Genomic DNA, 15,062 nt, shown 5'->3' on the forward strand with positions numbered 1-15,062 from the left:
ATGCACTGCAGCACCAGACCTTCAGCCTGTCTTTTACCCCACTGGAAGCAACCTCAGCCCACGGCCTGTCAGCTTCACAACCTGTACTTACACAGCCTGGGTCTTCTCCCCAAGCAGGAACAAGACAGAAGACCTCCCAGCCCCTGTTGACAGATAGGGTCAACACGACACCTTTTCCAGCAACCTGTCAAATATTTCATTTGTTGCTTTACTGCATCAGCTGTGTGGTGTCATGCACATGGAAGTGCGTGTGGGGAAGCACCATGCCAACACTAAGCAAATAGATTCTTTAAGGTCTCTTCCAACCAATGCTTAAATAAAGCGTAACAGTAATGCACATATTGCCAAAAAACACATTATGGTGTACATGAAGTCTGTGCTTTCCTTCATTTTCCTCTCAGGTACTTTTATTTCCATTTATATGTTTCCTGAAAAAGTGGTTAATAGCATTTGGGGGCAAATAAGCTCTGATGAAGCTGGAAAATCTGTTGATAAAATATTTGGGCATGCTACAGCATGACAGCCAACACAAAATGCACACAGGTGTTTCTATTAAGCAGCCACTTAACACTGTTGAAGATTCTCCTCAAAATAGTCCCCTCATGCTATGCATGTGCTGTTGCCTGCTGGGTTAACTTGGAGATAAAATTATCTCCCTTCAATATACTTTTCATTCAGAGCTGAACAAAACTTTGACACCAGTCCAGGAAAAAAACCAAAGTCTTCTTGAATGGGCATGCATTTGCTTTCCCCCGCCACCCTCACAGCTCGGTTCTTTTCTTTATGCAGTTGAAACAACATATTTTATATTCAATATTTCTCGTTACTCTACCTGTTGTAGCCAAGGAGCTCTGCAATTCGGAGGAATTGTGTTCTGCTGGTGTAAACATTCAGGGGTGGGTGGTTTTTTGTTTGGGTTTCTTTTTTTTTTTGGTTTTTTTTTCCCCCCATTAGGGCAGGGGTTTCCACTCACTCTTCCAGAAATCAAAGCTGTATTTTTAAGTTTTGAACTTGGCATTTTAACACTATTTTGTTGGTGGTTTTGTTTTGGGTTTTTAACAGTGTTAGAACTCTTCCTGCTTAGCTTAGACAAAACCACATCTGTACAGCTCTGTGTGTGTGTTTTTTAAACACCACCATCCAGGAAAAAATAGTGCTGTAAAACCAATAAGGTTTTTTGATTTCCTTTGTAATTCTGGTACTGTATCTAGCACAGCGTGTTAAAATTTGCTCTGGCCTTTTGCCTCTGTCACAAACTACAGGGAGGCACTGCAGGAAACTCACCTCTCTGGTATGCCAGGAGCCTTCAGCTAGTACCAAAACTTCACATTATCCATAGCTCACTAACATCCACATTTTCCCTGCCACTTTTATTTTTGAAGCTTAAACGGATCCTCTCTCTTGCAGTTTGCACTGTGATGCATTTAGAAATAAATTAATGGGCCTTTTCCTGCTTTTGCCAAAAGGAAAAAACAAAGGAGTGCCCACAAAGTACATACACCCACTTCTGTTTACCACACCAGTCCTTCATCAGTATGGTTGTGCTTTCAGTGTCTTCCCTGAATACCGGCTAACCATGATGCCGTGCTAGTACACCTGATGGGTTACTTCAATTTTCAGCTGGCTTTTTAGTGACTTCAGCCCACAGGATCTTTCGACACACGGACACACCTTTGACTTTGAGTCAAGCTCCCTTTTTGTTCCCATGTCATGCTACCAGTGGCTGGCACTATGCCTGACCTACTGACACCGTGCAGCCAGACTGACTTCCAGCCATGCTGGCTGCCCTGTGTCCTCCAGCCCATGCAGTTTGCACACCATGGTTCCTGAGCTAGGTGCCTGAAGCACATACTTTCCTGAAATTAAGAGGAGGGAAAAATGCGACCTTCTTGCATTAATGATACCGCATTTACCAAGAAACACATGAATAGCAAAATCCATGCACAATTCAACTTGGATGACCCTATGGCAAGTCCCTCCCCGGCAACGGTGAGTGTGAAAGCTGCTGTGTGCCAGTGTTCAAGCAGCTCTGAGTCAAAGATCCAGCCCCACCACAAAGCGCTGCTGATGCCCTGGCAACCCCTCCCTGTATCCCCAACAGGAACTAGCACTCCTACACATACCAGCTCCTCCTGGACAAAGAGCTGGTGTTGCTTTGATATACCTTTCTACAAAATACAACGGGAACACACAAAGGCAAGCGTTTGTGTTGGCTACAGAGTTTTCTTTCACTGAGCAACTGCCAGCATTTCATATTTGCCTTTGCAAGGCACATTTGACCTTCCTGCTGCCTCCAAAAGCATTTGTTATCTCAACATCCTGTGGAGGAACATTTGGAAAAGGAAGGGGAGGAGAAATGCAGCATTTGACAGTGGAGGAGAAACTTCTAGAGGACACTGTATATTTGTGCAAAAGCATGCTAGCTGATAATGAAGCTGCTGCTTAGAGATAGGTGTATTTGACAATTTGACAATTTTTTAACAGACTGTATCTAAATAGAGTGGAGAGTGTCTTTGTGAAGATTTGGAAAAGAGTAGCCTGGAAATGGAAGGAGAAGAGAAGATACACACATATACCTCCTAGCAGATACAAACAGGGTTTTAGCCAAGTAGTAGTTCAGCCTTTGACTCTTTTGCACTTAATAAGTTATTTCTTATTTCTGTGTATTAATCATAAAATGCTCACATAAATAACACTCTCAGTATTATAGCCTAGAGCCTAAACCTTCCTTCATTTTTCAGGCAATGAACCTAAAATACAGCTATGGCTCATCTTCATAAAATGCATTTTGAGATGAATTTGGAAAACCCTCACAGAAGACATGCAATGATTTTCAAGTTTAGGACACAAGGACTGCTTTAAAACTTGAATTTTTACTCTATTTAGCTACACCTTCTTCTTCCTCTCATTACAAGAAAAACACTTGTGACAAGTTGTTATCAGACAGAAGACACCAGTACATTCGAAGGCACTACAAAACGTGAGCTCTTCCCAAATCTAAGCTACTTAAAGACACTTTAATATGTTAAAAATGGAGGAATAACTTTTGCCATAACCTCTAAGGTAATATTGCAAGTATTAAGAAACAGATCCATACTAATTACATCACAAGGCTTTTTTATTACTAGTAAATGTGTTATAACCAAAGTCCAACACCAAGTGGATGCATCCAGTTCTCACTCTACAAAATGCAACTTTGCCACATTATGTTCATAACCTTATTATTCTTCATTTTTAAACTGCTTTTTCTTCAACTTAATACTTCCTCCACCCCAAAATTATAAACCCTATTTAAGAACAATTTCTGTGTAAGGACCAAGGAGCCCCTAAAAGCAGTTATGCTTCCTAACATTTTCGCTATTTCTATCTTACATGCAGTCAGGCTGAAAAATCTACACTTTCTAATTTGCTTAAAATACATTTGACGTCACTTGTTTAAATAGTAAAAGAAAAAACAACTTTACAAGGTGTACATTAAAAGGTGTTCAGAAACCACAGAAGTCCATTCCAACCCCAAAAGGATCTCCTGTGACCAAAGCCATTGATTCATTATATGTCTTCTCATTTCCCTGCAACGTGAACTTCTTCGCCAGTTCAGCATCATCAGCAATGCAAAACTACAGTTAGCAAACCCTTGAATGCATGGCTCTGGACTGCAATGTCTCTCACACGTACCAGTTCAAATAACCTTAAAATATGATACCCATCTTCAGAGCTAGAGGAGTACGCAGCCTTATTTTCAGTGTGACTGCACGCACAGTTGTGCCCCACCACTCAAGGAGCAGAGCAGACATCAGGAAAGGTTGTTGGAATACCATAATGAGTTTGGCAATCAAACACACTGCATCACCGAACCACAGCCCTGCATGCAGGCATACGCTAAGCCACCTGTGGAGAAAAGCATGCTTGTGTTTGCCTATTGGTATCTAAACTGAGGTAAACTCCACTGTATTGTTTTCCTAGAACAGGCGTGTCTGTTGCTCCTTCCACAGAAATTAATTCCAGAACACCACACAAGCTTTTTAACACCATGACTCAAAGAAAAGTTTAACTACCACGCAAATCATGTAACCGAGAGAGCATAAAGCAGTTGAAAGCATGAACAGTTTGGAGCACTACAATTGTTAGCCTACAGTTGCTATTTTTGTCATACACCATTCCTGGATTATTATCCACAGTGTGACAGATTCTGTTTATTAATGTGCTTCACTGATGAGATGCCAGGCAGTTAACATATACCACAATTCATTAAGTTTTCCACTGTCCTTAAGCAAGTTGCTTTAACCCATATAGTAAGCTCAATAAATAAGATAGAAAGTGGTAGAGGAAAATACGTGAAATCAGGGGAAGGGGGATATGACTGTTCAGTGGTCTAGTAGTCCACAGTAAGGTCAAAAGTGGGGTGGGGCTCAGACCATCTGAGAGGGAGTTCCACCAATTTGCTCCCATTCTCTGATTTTATAGCTGATGTGAAGCCCCTGGTCCCCACATATCTTTTGGGTTCAAAGTCCTGAATGCCACAGCACACCCTACTATGACTTTTGGAGCTGAACAGGGGCTGTTTGGGTAGATAAATGAGGGAAAAGAGAGAGAGGAAGGCCTGATGGTTCAGTGAAAATGTTCATGCTTCCATGATTTAAAGGAGCAACACACCTAAACCCTCAACCACGAGCTATGCTTGTGATTAGTGTTTAGCGGCGAGTGGGTGACAGCTTCTTGATTTGGTTTAAATACTTCCCTCAGGGTGTTTTGTTAGAAACTGTCTAGGCTCTTGACATAAGTTTAGGCCTAATTTTCTGGCAGCATATAAGCAGCGTAGGGAGTGGTAGAGGCATATTATCGGAGTCTGCACAGTTGGGGCTGTGGCCTAAGCAAGGGGTGATGACTGAGTCTTCACCTAGTTCCACCCCTCACTTTGGCCTCATCGTGGCGTTCCCCTCTTCAGCAGACCCTTGATGTTAGTCCGGTCCCAGGGTCAGAACCCCAAAATTGTTTATAGGGATCCTCCTATAAACAAGTTCTTCCTGTAAGACTACAAATAAAGCCAGTAGGCATAAATTAAAATGAATAGAATTAAAACATAATAATAATAATAAAAAAAGAGGATCACTTTGCATGATGAATTTGTAGCTCAGGGTTAACCACCAGTCACAAACACTTGGCAATAGCTCTGGGCTGCTATTTTTGTTTTAAGTCAGTAGTCTGTGCTCAAATCATACTTGATAAATGGGCTGGGCCCACTCTGTGCAAGCAACTTTTGTAGAAGCCTGTTCTTTTCACGTTAAAAGAAACCACTGCCAGCAATCACAGCAAAAGGTAATTTTAAATACTTCTCCATTGACTTCTTATCCTGGACCTCACACACTCAGAGTCCTGACTGCTTCTAGGCATCTCAGGATAAAGATTGTTATTGCAATTCTTTCATGCAACAAGCTCCAACTCAGACTGAGAATCGTTCATGTAATATAACAGAACACCAAACATATACAGCCATATTTTATTTACATCTGAAATCACTGTGCATTTCATAACATGTCATCACTAAGAGACACCCGTTTTGTATAAAATCTTGCGCTCAGAGTCTTGAGGGCTTGACAGATGTTTACACAGGACCAGCAGAGCAGCTTCACCTGTTGAAGCGTCTGTGGACGTTGAATTCATTTAAGGATCATCAAAACTTACATTGCAGGATAACCTCATTTGCATGTTTTTAGGAACAAGAATGTTTTCACCAGCTTTTATAAATAAACAATATAAAGCAGCTATAGTTATGTTAAAAGTGTTTTCCTTCTTACAGTACTTACATTTTAGCTGGACTAAAATATCAGTATTTGTAGTAATTTCAACTACCTGTTTTCTACACGGTATTCTACATTTTTTGAGTCTTTTTGTTTCCACAAATTTCCAAGTACAATCCCTATGAAGAGCAGAACTCCTACAGTACGATTTGAAGCAAATTTCTTCCAACAGTCTTCAGGTTTATCTATGTCCAAAGTGTAAATCTGCAAAAGCACAGTATAACATTCTAGCATTATTATTCTACAGACTCATAAATATTTGACACATCACAAAAAGACGCAAAAAGGTCTGTAACTTCAAAAACTGAATCTCAAATGCTAAAGTCTACCCTCACCTCCACAAGAAACAGGATACTCTGTGCTTACAAAGGATTTTTTGCATAACTGGCATCTAAGTTTACTTGACAGATTTAGTCAACATACAGCAGAGAAGTCAAGGATCACATATGAACACGATTCCTGGACACTCTCAATGAAGGACTGTATAAACAGCCTTGATACTGGTGTGTCTGGTTTAATAGTTAAAAATATAAAAATATCTGGGCATGTAAATAAGTCTTTTTGAGATTTTCCTCAGTAGACAGCCACCTACTTCTTCAATGGGAACTTTAAATAACAATAAAACCCCCAAAACCTGCCTGCACCTTTAAATCTCTGCTGCAAGGTGTTGCTCCATGTTTCAGTAGAGACAAGGCACTAGAAAGCCAGCAGTGACCCAGGCTAACCGGAATGCACAGGAACATGTCTGGCCCTGCCTAGTCACACAGGGCTGGTTTAGTCCAGTCGCTCTTAGCCATGTCTGTTCAGCTCTCTTGCAGAAATGAACCAGGACACCTGCAACAACAGCTAGAAGCAAGGCTTGCCCAGCTTCGCAGCTGTCTGCTGTGAGCCACAACTAAAGGTAAAAAACCACAGAGTTGCAGCAGGAGCGAAGTTACTGGAAAATATTCCCAGAAACAAAACTGGGTGCAGAAGTCTTGAGAAAGATGACAAGAGGAAATATTAAGTAAAAAAAGAGAAAGGATTAATGGATAAGTACCCCACAAACACTCAAATTTTGCAATTCAGCCTCTGAAGAAGTCAAAACAGAATGTATCCGACTAAAAGAAGTGAAACTTTCCCTGGGAAACCTGCTCCTCTGCCATTTGCAGTTGTACAGTTGACAGGGCTGGGTCCTGATGAAATAATCTGAAACATTGTCCACAAGCTTCTAAGATATGATGTTATCCACACAAGAAGATAAGCATGAGAGCGTTTAGGCAGAACTACTGTTAAAACAATCACTCAAAAAGAAGTTACTCTGTGGTACACAGAACAATGCTGCTCTTGTGACTTTGGCAATCTACACAATTGTTGTGCACTCTTCACCACTTACATTCAATAGGTCTGCATTCTCACTTAGAAAAATCCTCCCTGCAGGAAAGTAATTTCCATTTGGCCAAAACTACAACACAAGGCCTCTTTGACTATTCAAACTGTAAATTATTATGCAGCAGAATGTAGTATTCTTTCCCTCATAGATTTCCAAGTACCAGACTGGCTGACAAGTACCAGACTACATCATCACAAGAATTCTCTTACTCAGAGGTAATGTTTAATATCCATCACCTGCATGAGCTCCCCCCATTAAAGTGTAATGTAAGTCTAATGTGCTTTAAAAAGTTTAATGTTAACCACAGACTTACCTTCTCAGACTGTCGATGGTTTTACTACTTGCAATGCACAAACCTCTTTGCTATCACTCACCTATCAAGACCAACTATTTATTTTCAAATAGACTGACTTGTCACTACAAGACTGGGCAACACAGCTGTTAGGATTCAGAAAGAACAAGGTAACAAGACCCTATCTGCTTCCTTTACTGACAAAACTAATTTATTTCTTTCTGTTATTCATTAAAATTTCTAAACTAATACAACTACCAAGGCTGAACTGGATTGGTCTCTCCTATAAAAAGAACTGTGAATTAGAACTGCCAATTACCATAAAATTATGGTGGTAGTGAACAAGCCACAGAAAATTTTGTTAGTCAGATCCCAGACTGAAGCTCCAGACCAGACACAGTACAGAAGAATTATTTTGTTGAAAATTATCCATCTGAGAGACAGAACATGCAACTTTCATTTTCATACAGCTACTGTACAGCATGTTATTTAAAAAGTTAGCCTGCATGTGTACTTGATACTGTAGACCATATAATCTTTTAAAATAACTGAACAATCATAATGTACGTCAATTGCAGTCTCAGATCATCTGCACCAGACATAGCAAGAGCTGTATCAGAACAGTAAAAACTGCACAATCTCGCAGGATATTGAAGTGGATGTAGCTGCAGCTGCTACTGGAAGTGAGAAGAAAACCATTCCCTTGAGATCACAGCTTAACACAAGGCAGTTTTTTGGTTAGGAACAGATTGAAAAACAGTGCTCTACAGTCTGTGGACCACTGGAGGTCTCTTCGGTCAAAAGGTCTGCAAAAGGTACTTAAGAGAAGCAAGCTTATTGTCAGAACATCTTTACAGGAACTGGGTTTTTTAGGTGGTTGGTGAATTGATGGGGGTTGTAAAGCACTCTGATTTCTTATCAAGAACTTCCACATGGAAAAAGTGTAAATAAATCCATCAAACCTGGTGCGCTAGGTGAGCCCCTATGGCAGCCACAGCTGAGTAATACGGGAACGTCTGGTTACAGTTCATTCCCACCATGCACAAACTCAGGAGCATTGCAAGGCTGAAGCCACTGAGCCACTGCTTTGTATCCTCCTTGAGCTGTAATGCTGTTGACTTCACACCAATAATGATGTCGTCCCTCTTATCCTAGAATGAAAGGATGAATTAGCAAAATATCCACAATCCAACTGCCACTTCATTAGAAAAATAAAAAGGGGGACCTTGCTTAAGTTTCCAGCACTCCTTATTAGGAACCCAATTTAAGTGCATTTGTAGGTCCCTACATTAAAATTTAAATGAGCAGATTGGTCCTTAGAACTCCTTTAGCAGCCAAGAGCTAAAACCAGCATTAAATTTATTTACACAATGCAAATGCTTAAGCAGACAGTGTGTGTTATGCTTCCAGCTTTCTACCCGATATGTAAAACATTTGCAAACAGAAATAAAAAGTCCAAGGACTGGGGTTTCTTTGGTGCTGTTTTAGCTCAGCTGAGGGTGAAGAACTGCAACAGGTTAGTACTGCTGTTTGACAACAAAGTTGTAAATTAAACACACAAACATACACAGGTATCTAAAATTTCCCACTGTTACTATACCTGATGTGCATAAATGGTATCATATACCAGTGTCCACATTACTCCAGCTAAGTACAAGGGCAAACACACAGACCACTCACATGACCCTTTGATGGCAGACCAGCCAAGAAGGGCTCCCCAATTAAATGTAAGTCCTAAAAACATAGAGGAAAAAAAATACCAAACAAACAAAAGAAAAAAAGTTACAACATTGCCAGGAGCAATCTAAATGTCATGTATAGAATTAAATATTATTTGCTTGAATGTATATCATATCAGCAGCTTTTAGTACAATGCTGGCATCTCTATTTTTCTACCACTTATTTTCAGTCAGGTAATAAATACAAGTAATTTGACATTAAATACCCTGGACATACAAACAGAAACACATATAGCCGTGCATTTTTCCCTAATTTAAGTCTGACTTCATTAGCATAGGGAAACATTCGCACAGAACTATGCCAGTGTACTCAAACAATGGGTCTAAAGTTAAAACACTTAGATGTCAGTATAACAAAAGATGTCGGTATAACTGACTGCAGAAGAGTGCACAGCAGCCAACTATGGTGTTTCAAGGCTGAAAATGACAATTTTGGTTGAAAAAGCTGAGGGCAGCTGGAATGTGAAGGCCAAGGTACACAGATATGTTTTAGTCACTCAACCTGAAATACAAGTACCATCACTTTCTGCACAGGTGTTATTTTAGAGGCTGAAGACTGAAATGCAGGACAAACGCATGTTTAAGAAAGGTTTTGAGACAACCCTGAAACTAAAGCTGATTCTCAAATAACAAATATTTATTTTCTCCCTCCCCTTTTCCTTCCTCTCACTGTCAAAACAAGTAGCTGATTTTTAATACAAAAATGCCCAAACCCAAACACCAACTCTTACATGTGTTAAATTGTTTAAGAAGCTTCTGGCACAACAGAACTTTGTCTATAAGGTATTTTTATTTTAATATAAAGTTATAAAAAAATCAGATTGCTGAAGTTCAATTACTAATTCGTAAAACACCCCAAAAACTACATCTGAAGAAAAAAAATAGTAAAAATATTTCCAGCTCACCCAAAACTAACTGTGGCCAGTATGTTATTCTCTTCATCAGAGGGTAGGTGATCACAAGAGACAAAGAGGCTGCTCCCAGAACGATACTGTAAAAAGTAGAAAGAGGTTTATTGTCTGCCAGTCTAAAGATCACAAGATATAGTGCAGCATTACAGGAGCTGTACATAGTACTGAAGTGATTTTTTACTTTCAAATACAATTCCATGACTAATAACTGCCTCCCTCTGCCCCTACCACCTTTTCTGTGGAAAACCTCTGTGCTTAACTCTGGACCCAGAATCAAATTTTAAAAAAACAAAAGATAACTTGTATGTTACCTATAGTAATTCAGACACAGAAGCACACAAAGTGCCAAGCTAAGCTGTCCCCCAAGAAAAACAAAGGACTGAAAAGTGGAGATGTCTCCAGCTGCCAGGGGCCTACTTGCTGTCCTCGAAACCTAAAAATGGAAAGAATAATGTTAATACATTGGAATATGTTATGTTGGATTTGGTATGTTAAAACTAGAAGTCACACCATTGGCATATAAGCAGAAAAATAAACAGAAACAGGTCTCAGAATGTGTGAGATGGGGTTCCTTCAACGATGCAAGCCTAGTATATCATCACAGACATGAGTTGTGTTTCTGAGCAGCAGTGCTTATAATGGAAGCATGCAGGCTTTAAAAACTAGAGCGGAAATAAAGTGTCACTTGTGTGCAGTGAGGCTGATCAGAAACACTGAAGACATGTTGTATATGAACTTTATTACCTTAGGGGGAAAAAAATCAGACTTAAAAAATTGTGGGCTAACTATCCCAATTTTGAGCAGTGCTTCTGTGCTTAAACGCTTTAAAGCAATTACCATGTAAAATATAAAGATTCAGGGCTTGTCTAGCACACATAACTATAGTCAGTAACAGTGAAAGGGCAACTAATTTAATCCTAGTCAGGATAAAACGGAGTTTAGAAACTCTGTCTGGAACAAGAAATCATACAAGGCAAATTGAAAGAAGAAACAAATATCAGAAAAATGTTAGAGTGACATGTATGGTGAGTTACTTGCCAAAGGTGACCACTGCCAAAAAAAACCCAAAACCCAACTTTTTACAGAATACTACATACGTATGAAGTGTTCTGTATATGCTTTAATAATGTGAATTTAAATAAACTCTTTTAGTTTGTTCGCCCCCCGCCTCTGCCAATCAAGTTACGTGAAATCTCAAATACTGCTTTTGCAGTTTAAATGTGTACTTAATATATTTGTGACCAATTCCACTGCACATCATAATCAAACATAGGATCTTTCATTTAAAGAAAATAAAAGATTTACCAAATAATCAGTAATAAAATCTAAACCCCCAAACGACTATCACCAACACAAGTCAACATCCGGCTATTGACCCTGCCTCTGTTTTAAGGTATGTAATCAAGAGCTGCAATGGGAATTTTCAGAGCTTTAAATCTAACCACATCACATTAATGCATAAATTAATTCAGTATATTGAAAATTCCATCTTATTACTCACACCCCCCACCCTGTCAAATATCTTTCACATATGTAGTTGTTAATAACCTCCAAACCCTAAACCATCCAAAGTGGCCACAAAACGCGTATTGATTCATTGCCTACCCAGGAGCACAAATACAACAGTGCTGTAAGAACTTCACATATCAGATTAGCTCATTATCCTGTCTCTTGCCCGCACCTAAAACCCCAAACCAGAGGAACAACATAGGAACAGAAAACAGGACAAGCAAACAGTGATGCGTCACCAGGATACTCCCCTTCAAGTCTGCACCTGTGCACTTTTCAACATCTGACACTGGGCACTGCCTTTTGCTTATTTCCCTTTTCTGAAGAAAAGGGAGATTAAAAATACAACACAATAGAAAAGGATTAGCTCAGTGTTAAGCGTGATACTCTTAACAGCCATTCTCATGAGGAAGTTAACAATACTCAAGGAAACACTGCTCCTGAAAAATAAGAATTAAAAAAAAATAGTAGTTCATAGGTAGACTGTTGTCGTGGTTTAACTCCAGTTGGCAACCAAGCACCACATAGCTGCTTGCTCACCCTCCTGCTGCCCTGGTGGGATGGCGGGGAGAACTGGAAGAGCAAAAGAAAGAAAATTCATGGGCTGAGATAAGAATAGCTTAATAATTGACATAAGATGAAATATAATAACAAAAAAATGTAATGAAAAGGAAAACCATGAGAGAGAGAGAGGAATAAAACACAGGGAAAACAAGTGATGCAACCGCTCACCACCTGCTGACTAATGCCCAGACAGACCCTGAGGAGCGATCACTGCCCCCCGGCCAACTCCCCCCCACTTTACATACTGAGCATGACGTCATATGGTATGGAATAGCCCTTTGGTCAGTTCGGGACAGCTGTCCAGGCTGTGCCCCCTCCCAGCTTCTTGTGTACCTCCTCACTAGCAGAGCAAGGGAATCTGAAAAGTCCCTGACTTAGTGTAAGCACTACTTAGCAACAATTAAAACTTCAGTGTGTTATCACATTATTCTCATGATAAGTCCAAAACACAGTACTCAAACAGCTGCTAGGAAGAAAAATTAATGCTACCCAGCCAAAACCAGGACAATCATAACCAGCAAGTGTAGCAAATTCTGTCATGCAAAAACAAAGTTGAAAAATAAACTTGTTCAAATACCACCTACAGCTGACAATAATATATATTTTATCTTACACAGAGTTAAGTAATCTAGAAGATTTATTGTAGTCCTAGACAGAGAAATGTTATAAAAATAAAACGATTTCTACTATTCTAGGAAGAAGCGTAGACAAACTAACTGCACGCATCTCAGATAGAAGCATGGAAGAATTTCTGAACCTGGAGCCCTATGCCTGCACTCAGCAAGGAATCACCGGTGGCGCTCGAGATGAGCCGACACGTACTTGGTTAATTAACCAGCAATTCACTTCCCTAGGTCTTTGCAAGCCCACGGGGCGGGGGGTTTCCCCACCTTTTTGTCATAGTCGCGATCCCACATGTCATTGATGGTGCAGCCGGCTCCACGCATGAGCACCGCTCCGATGCCGAACAGGGACAGCATGTGCCAGTCCGGAAGGCAGCCCGGCTCGGCCGCCAAGCCGACGCTCCAGGTGCACGGCAGGTACAGCAGCCACGTCCCTGAGGGAAGACAAAACCCGCGGGTGGGGTGAGGGGGGAAACGAGGAGCCGGCGCCCGCGGGGCAGGCCGGCAGCTCGCTGCGGAGCAACGGCGCGGCCGAGCAGACGCGCGCTTCTTTGGCAACGCTCTGCCGGTGGCCGTAGCCCCCCGGGGCCGGCATCAGAGGCTACCGCGTCACTAGGGGCTGCCGCGCTACCATGGTTACGGCGTCACCAGGGCTGCCGCCCCGCCCCGCCCGGCCCCGCCCCGCCCCGCTCACCGGTGGGCTGGTGCAGCCGCATGAGGCGTAGGTAGGGCCGCAGCGGGCCCGGCGCGGCGCGCACCAGCTCGGCCGCCGAGAAGCTGAGCGGCCGCGGGGGTCCCGGCGGCGCAGCAGAGGGGCGGCGCAGCGGCGGGGCGGCGGCGGCGACGGCGAGGGGCAGGCGGGCAGCGCGGAGGCCGGGCGCACCCTTGCAGAGCCTCGCCAGGAAGGCCGCCATTTCGGCGCCGCGGTGCGCCGCGCATGCGTAGTGTCGCCATCCTCCCCGCCGGCGGGAGCGGGAGGGGGCTGAAGCGCGCCCGGGCTGGTCCGTCCCTACCGGGAATCGAAACTGCGGCTGGGTCGGGCCGGGCGCTGGAGCAGCCGTTTCCTCGTAGGCCGCGGGGCCCGGCAGGAATCAGCGTGCTGCGGCCCTGGCATAGGTACGGAGGGCGGCGGCCAAGTCTCCTGGTACGGGATGTGAGGAAGGCTGGAGCCTGGCCTGCCGTCAGCTCCGGTCAGTAAATACTGACAGAGCGCCCGAGGGGGCTGGTGGCAAAACAACACGATGCACAGATTTAATAACCCTGTAATCTTTAGTTACTGTACCTCAGCACCTCACGAAAAGCATGTGTGCTGTTTTTACTACTAAACTTCTTAAAATTCTTCCATGCTACTTGTTGAAATACCATAGATGACTGTATAGCATCAAATGTATCATCAACAAGACATACATGTTTATGCGTCAGCATATTCTCAGCTCCCAAACCTTTCCAGATTGTAGTTAAAAAAATTTCTGACTTCATATATGGCTTTTGGATCTTGGTCCTTCATCACTCAGTTCTCCCACTGTCTTATGTCAGTTATTGCATAAACCAGGGAGGGAAGGGTGCTTTGGACAGAGCCATGTCTTTGTCTTGCATGGCATAGTTTCAGAGATTAAATGTCCACAGGTTTGCTGCTCAAAGATTTCTTGGAGATTTTGGTGTCCCTGAAGTGTGTAACTCCTCTCTCATTCCACACTTCCTTCAGCTCGAATGACTGACACTGACAAAAACCAAGGGAAACCATTTTGAACTTCTAATTTCTCAAAATGGTGACTACCAAGAAGTAAAAAACCAATGTGATGGAGAAATCACTTTCACACTTTTCCATTTGCTGTTTTAATGAGCGGAACTCCACAGCAGTCAAATGATTTGTATAGGGCCATAAAAGAATCAGTTGCTTAACTCTGATGAAGTGTGATTACTGGTTTCTCTTGTGACCTTTGCTGTGTTTCACAGTGACAGACCAAGTGCCTGAGGCATGTTTGAGCCGTGCATCCTGGAGGGCAGCAGGCGAGTCCCAGCAACACATGCCCACAGCCCTTCTGCCTGCTGTATCTATAGGAACACCAATTTTCATTGGGCGGGTGCTCCCATGCAGACACTGTGTGCATTATTTTTTTTCTATGTGTGATGTGGTGAGCCAGCCCTGGACTATCTGCAGACAATTTAAGGAGTTCATGAAAGTCAAGCATAAAAGCAAAGTTATTTCCACTGGATTTATATTCATTGTAAGGTGGCCTGGCCCCTCATTGAA

General features: G+C 42.2%; 1 protein-coding gene across 2 annotated transcripts; it reads right to left on the reverse strand.

Moving 5' to 3' along the window:
- Positions 1-5,481: 5,481 nt before the first annotated feature.
- On the reverse strand, positions 5,482-13,938 carry COQ2 (coenzyme Q2, polyprenyltransferase). Of its 2 annotated transcripts, none has more exons than XR_012660227.1 (7): positions 13,503-13,761; positions 13,076-13,242; positions 10,424-10,545; positions 10,107-10,192; positions 9,063-9,196; positions 6,443-8,613; positions 5,482-6,002 (listed from the first exon to the last, which is right to left on the reverse strand). XR_012660227.1 is itself a non-coding variant. In XM_075090394.1 (7 exons), exons 1-7 carry the CDS (start codon positions 13,720-13,722, stop codon positions 5,847-5,849), a joined length of 1,074 nt encoding a protein of 357 aa, XP_074946495.1. In that variant the 5' UTR covers positions 13,723-13,938; the 3' UTR covers positions 5,482-5,846. The 2 variants fall into 2 exon arrangements, 1 of the variants encoding a protein (XP_074946495.1); XM_075090394.1 differs by having other exon boundaries at positions 8,425-8,613; positions 13,503-13,938.
- Positions 13,939-15,062: the final 1,124 nt, after the last annotated feature.

The sequence above is a fragment of the Phalacrocorax aristotelis genome, chromosome 4, assembly GCF_949628215.1.
Source record: "Phalacrocorax aristotelis chromosome 4, bGulAri2.1, whole genome shotgun sequence".
Classification (NCBI taxonomy): Eukaryota; Metazoa; Chordata; class Aves; order Suliformes; family Phalacrocoracidae; genus Phalacrocorax; species Phalacrocorax aristotelis.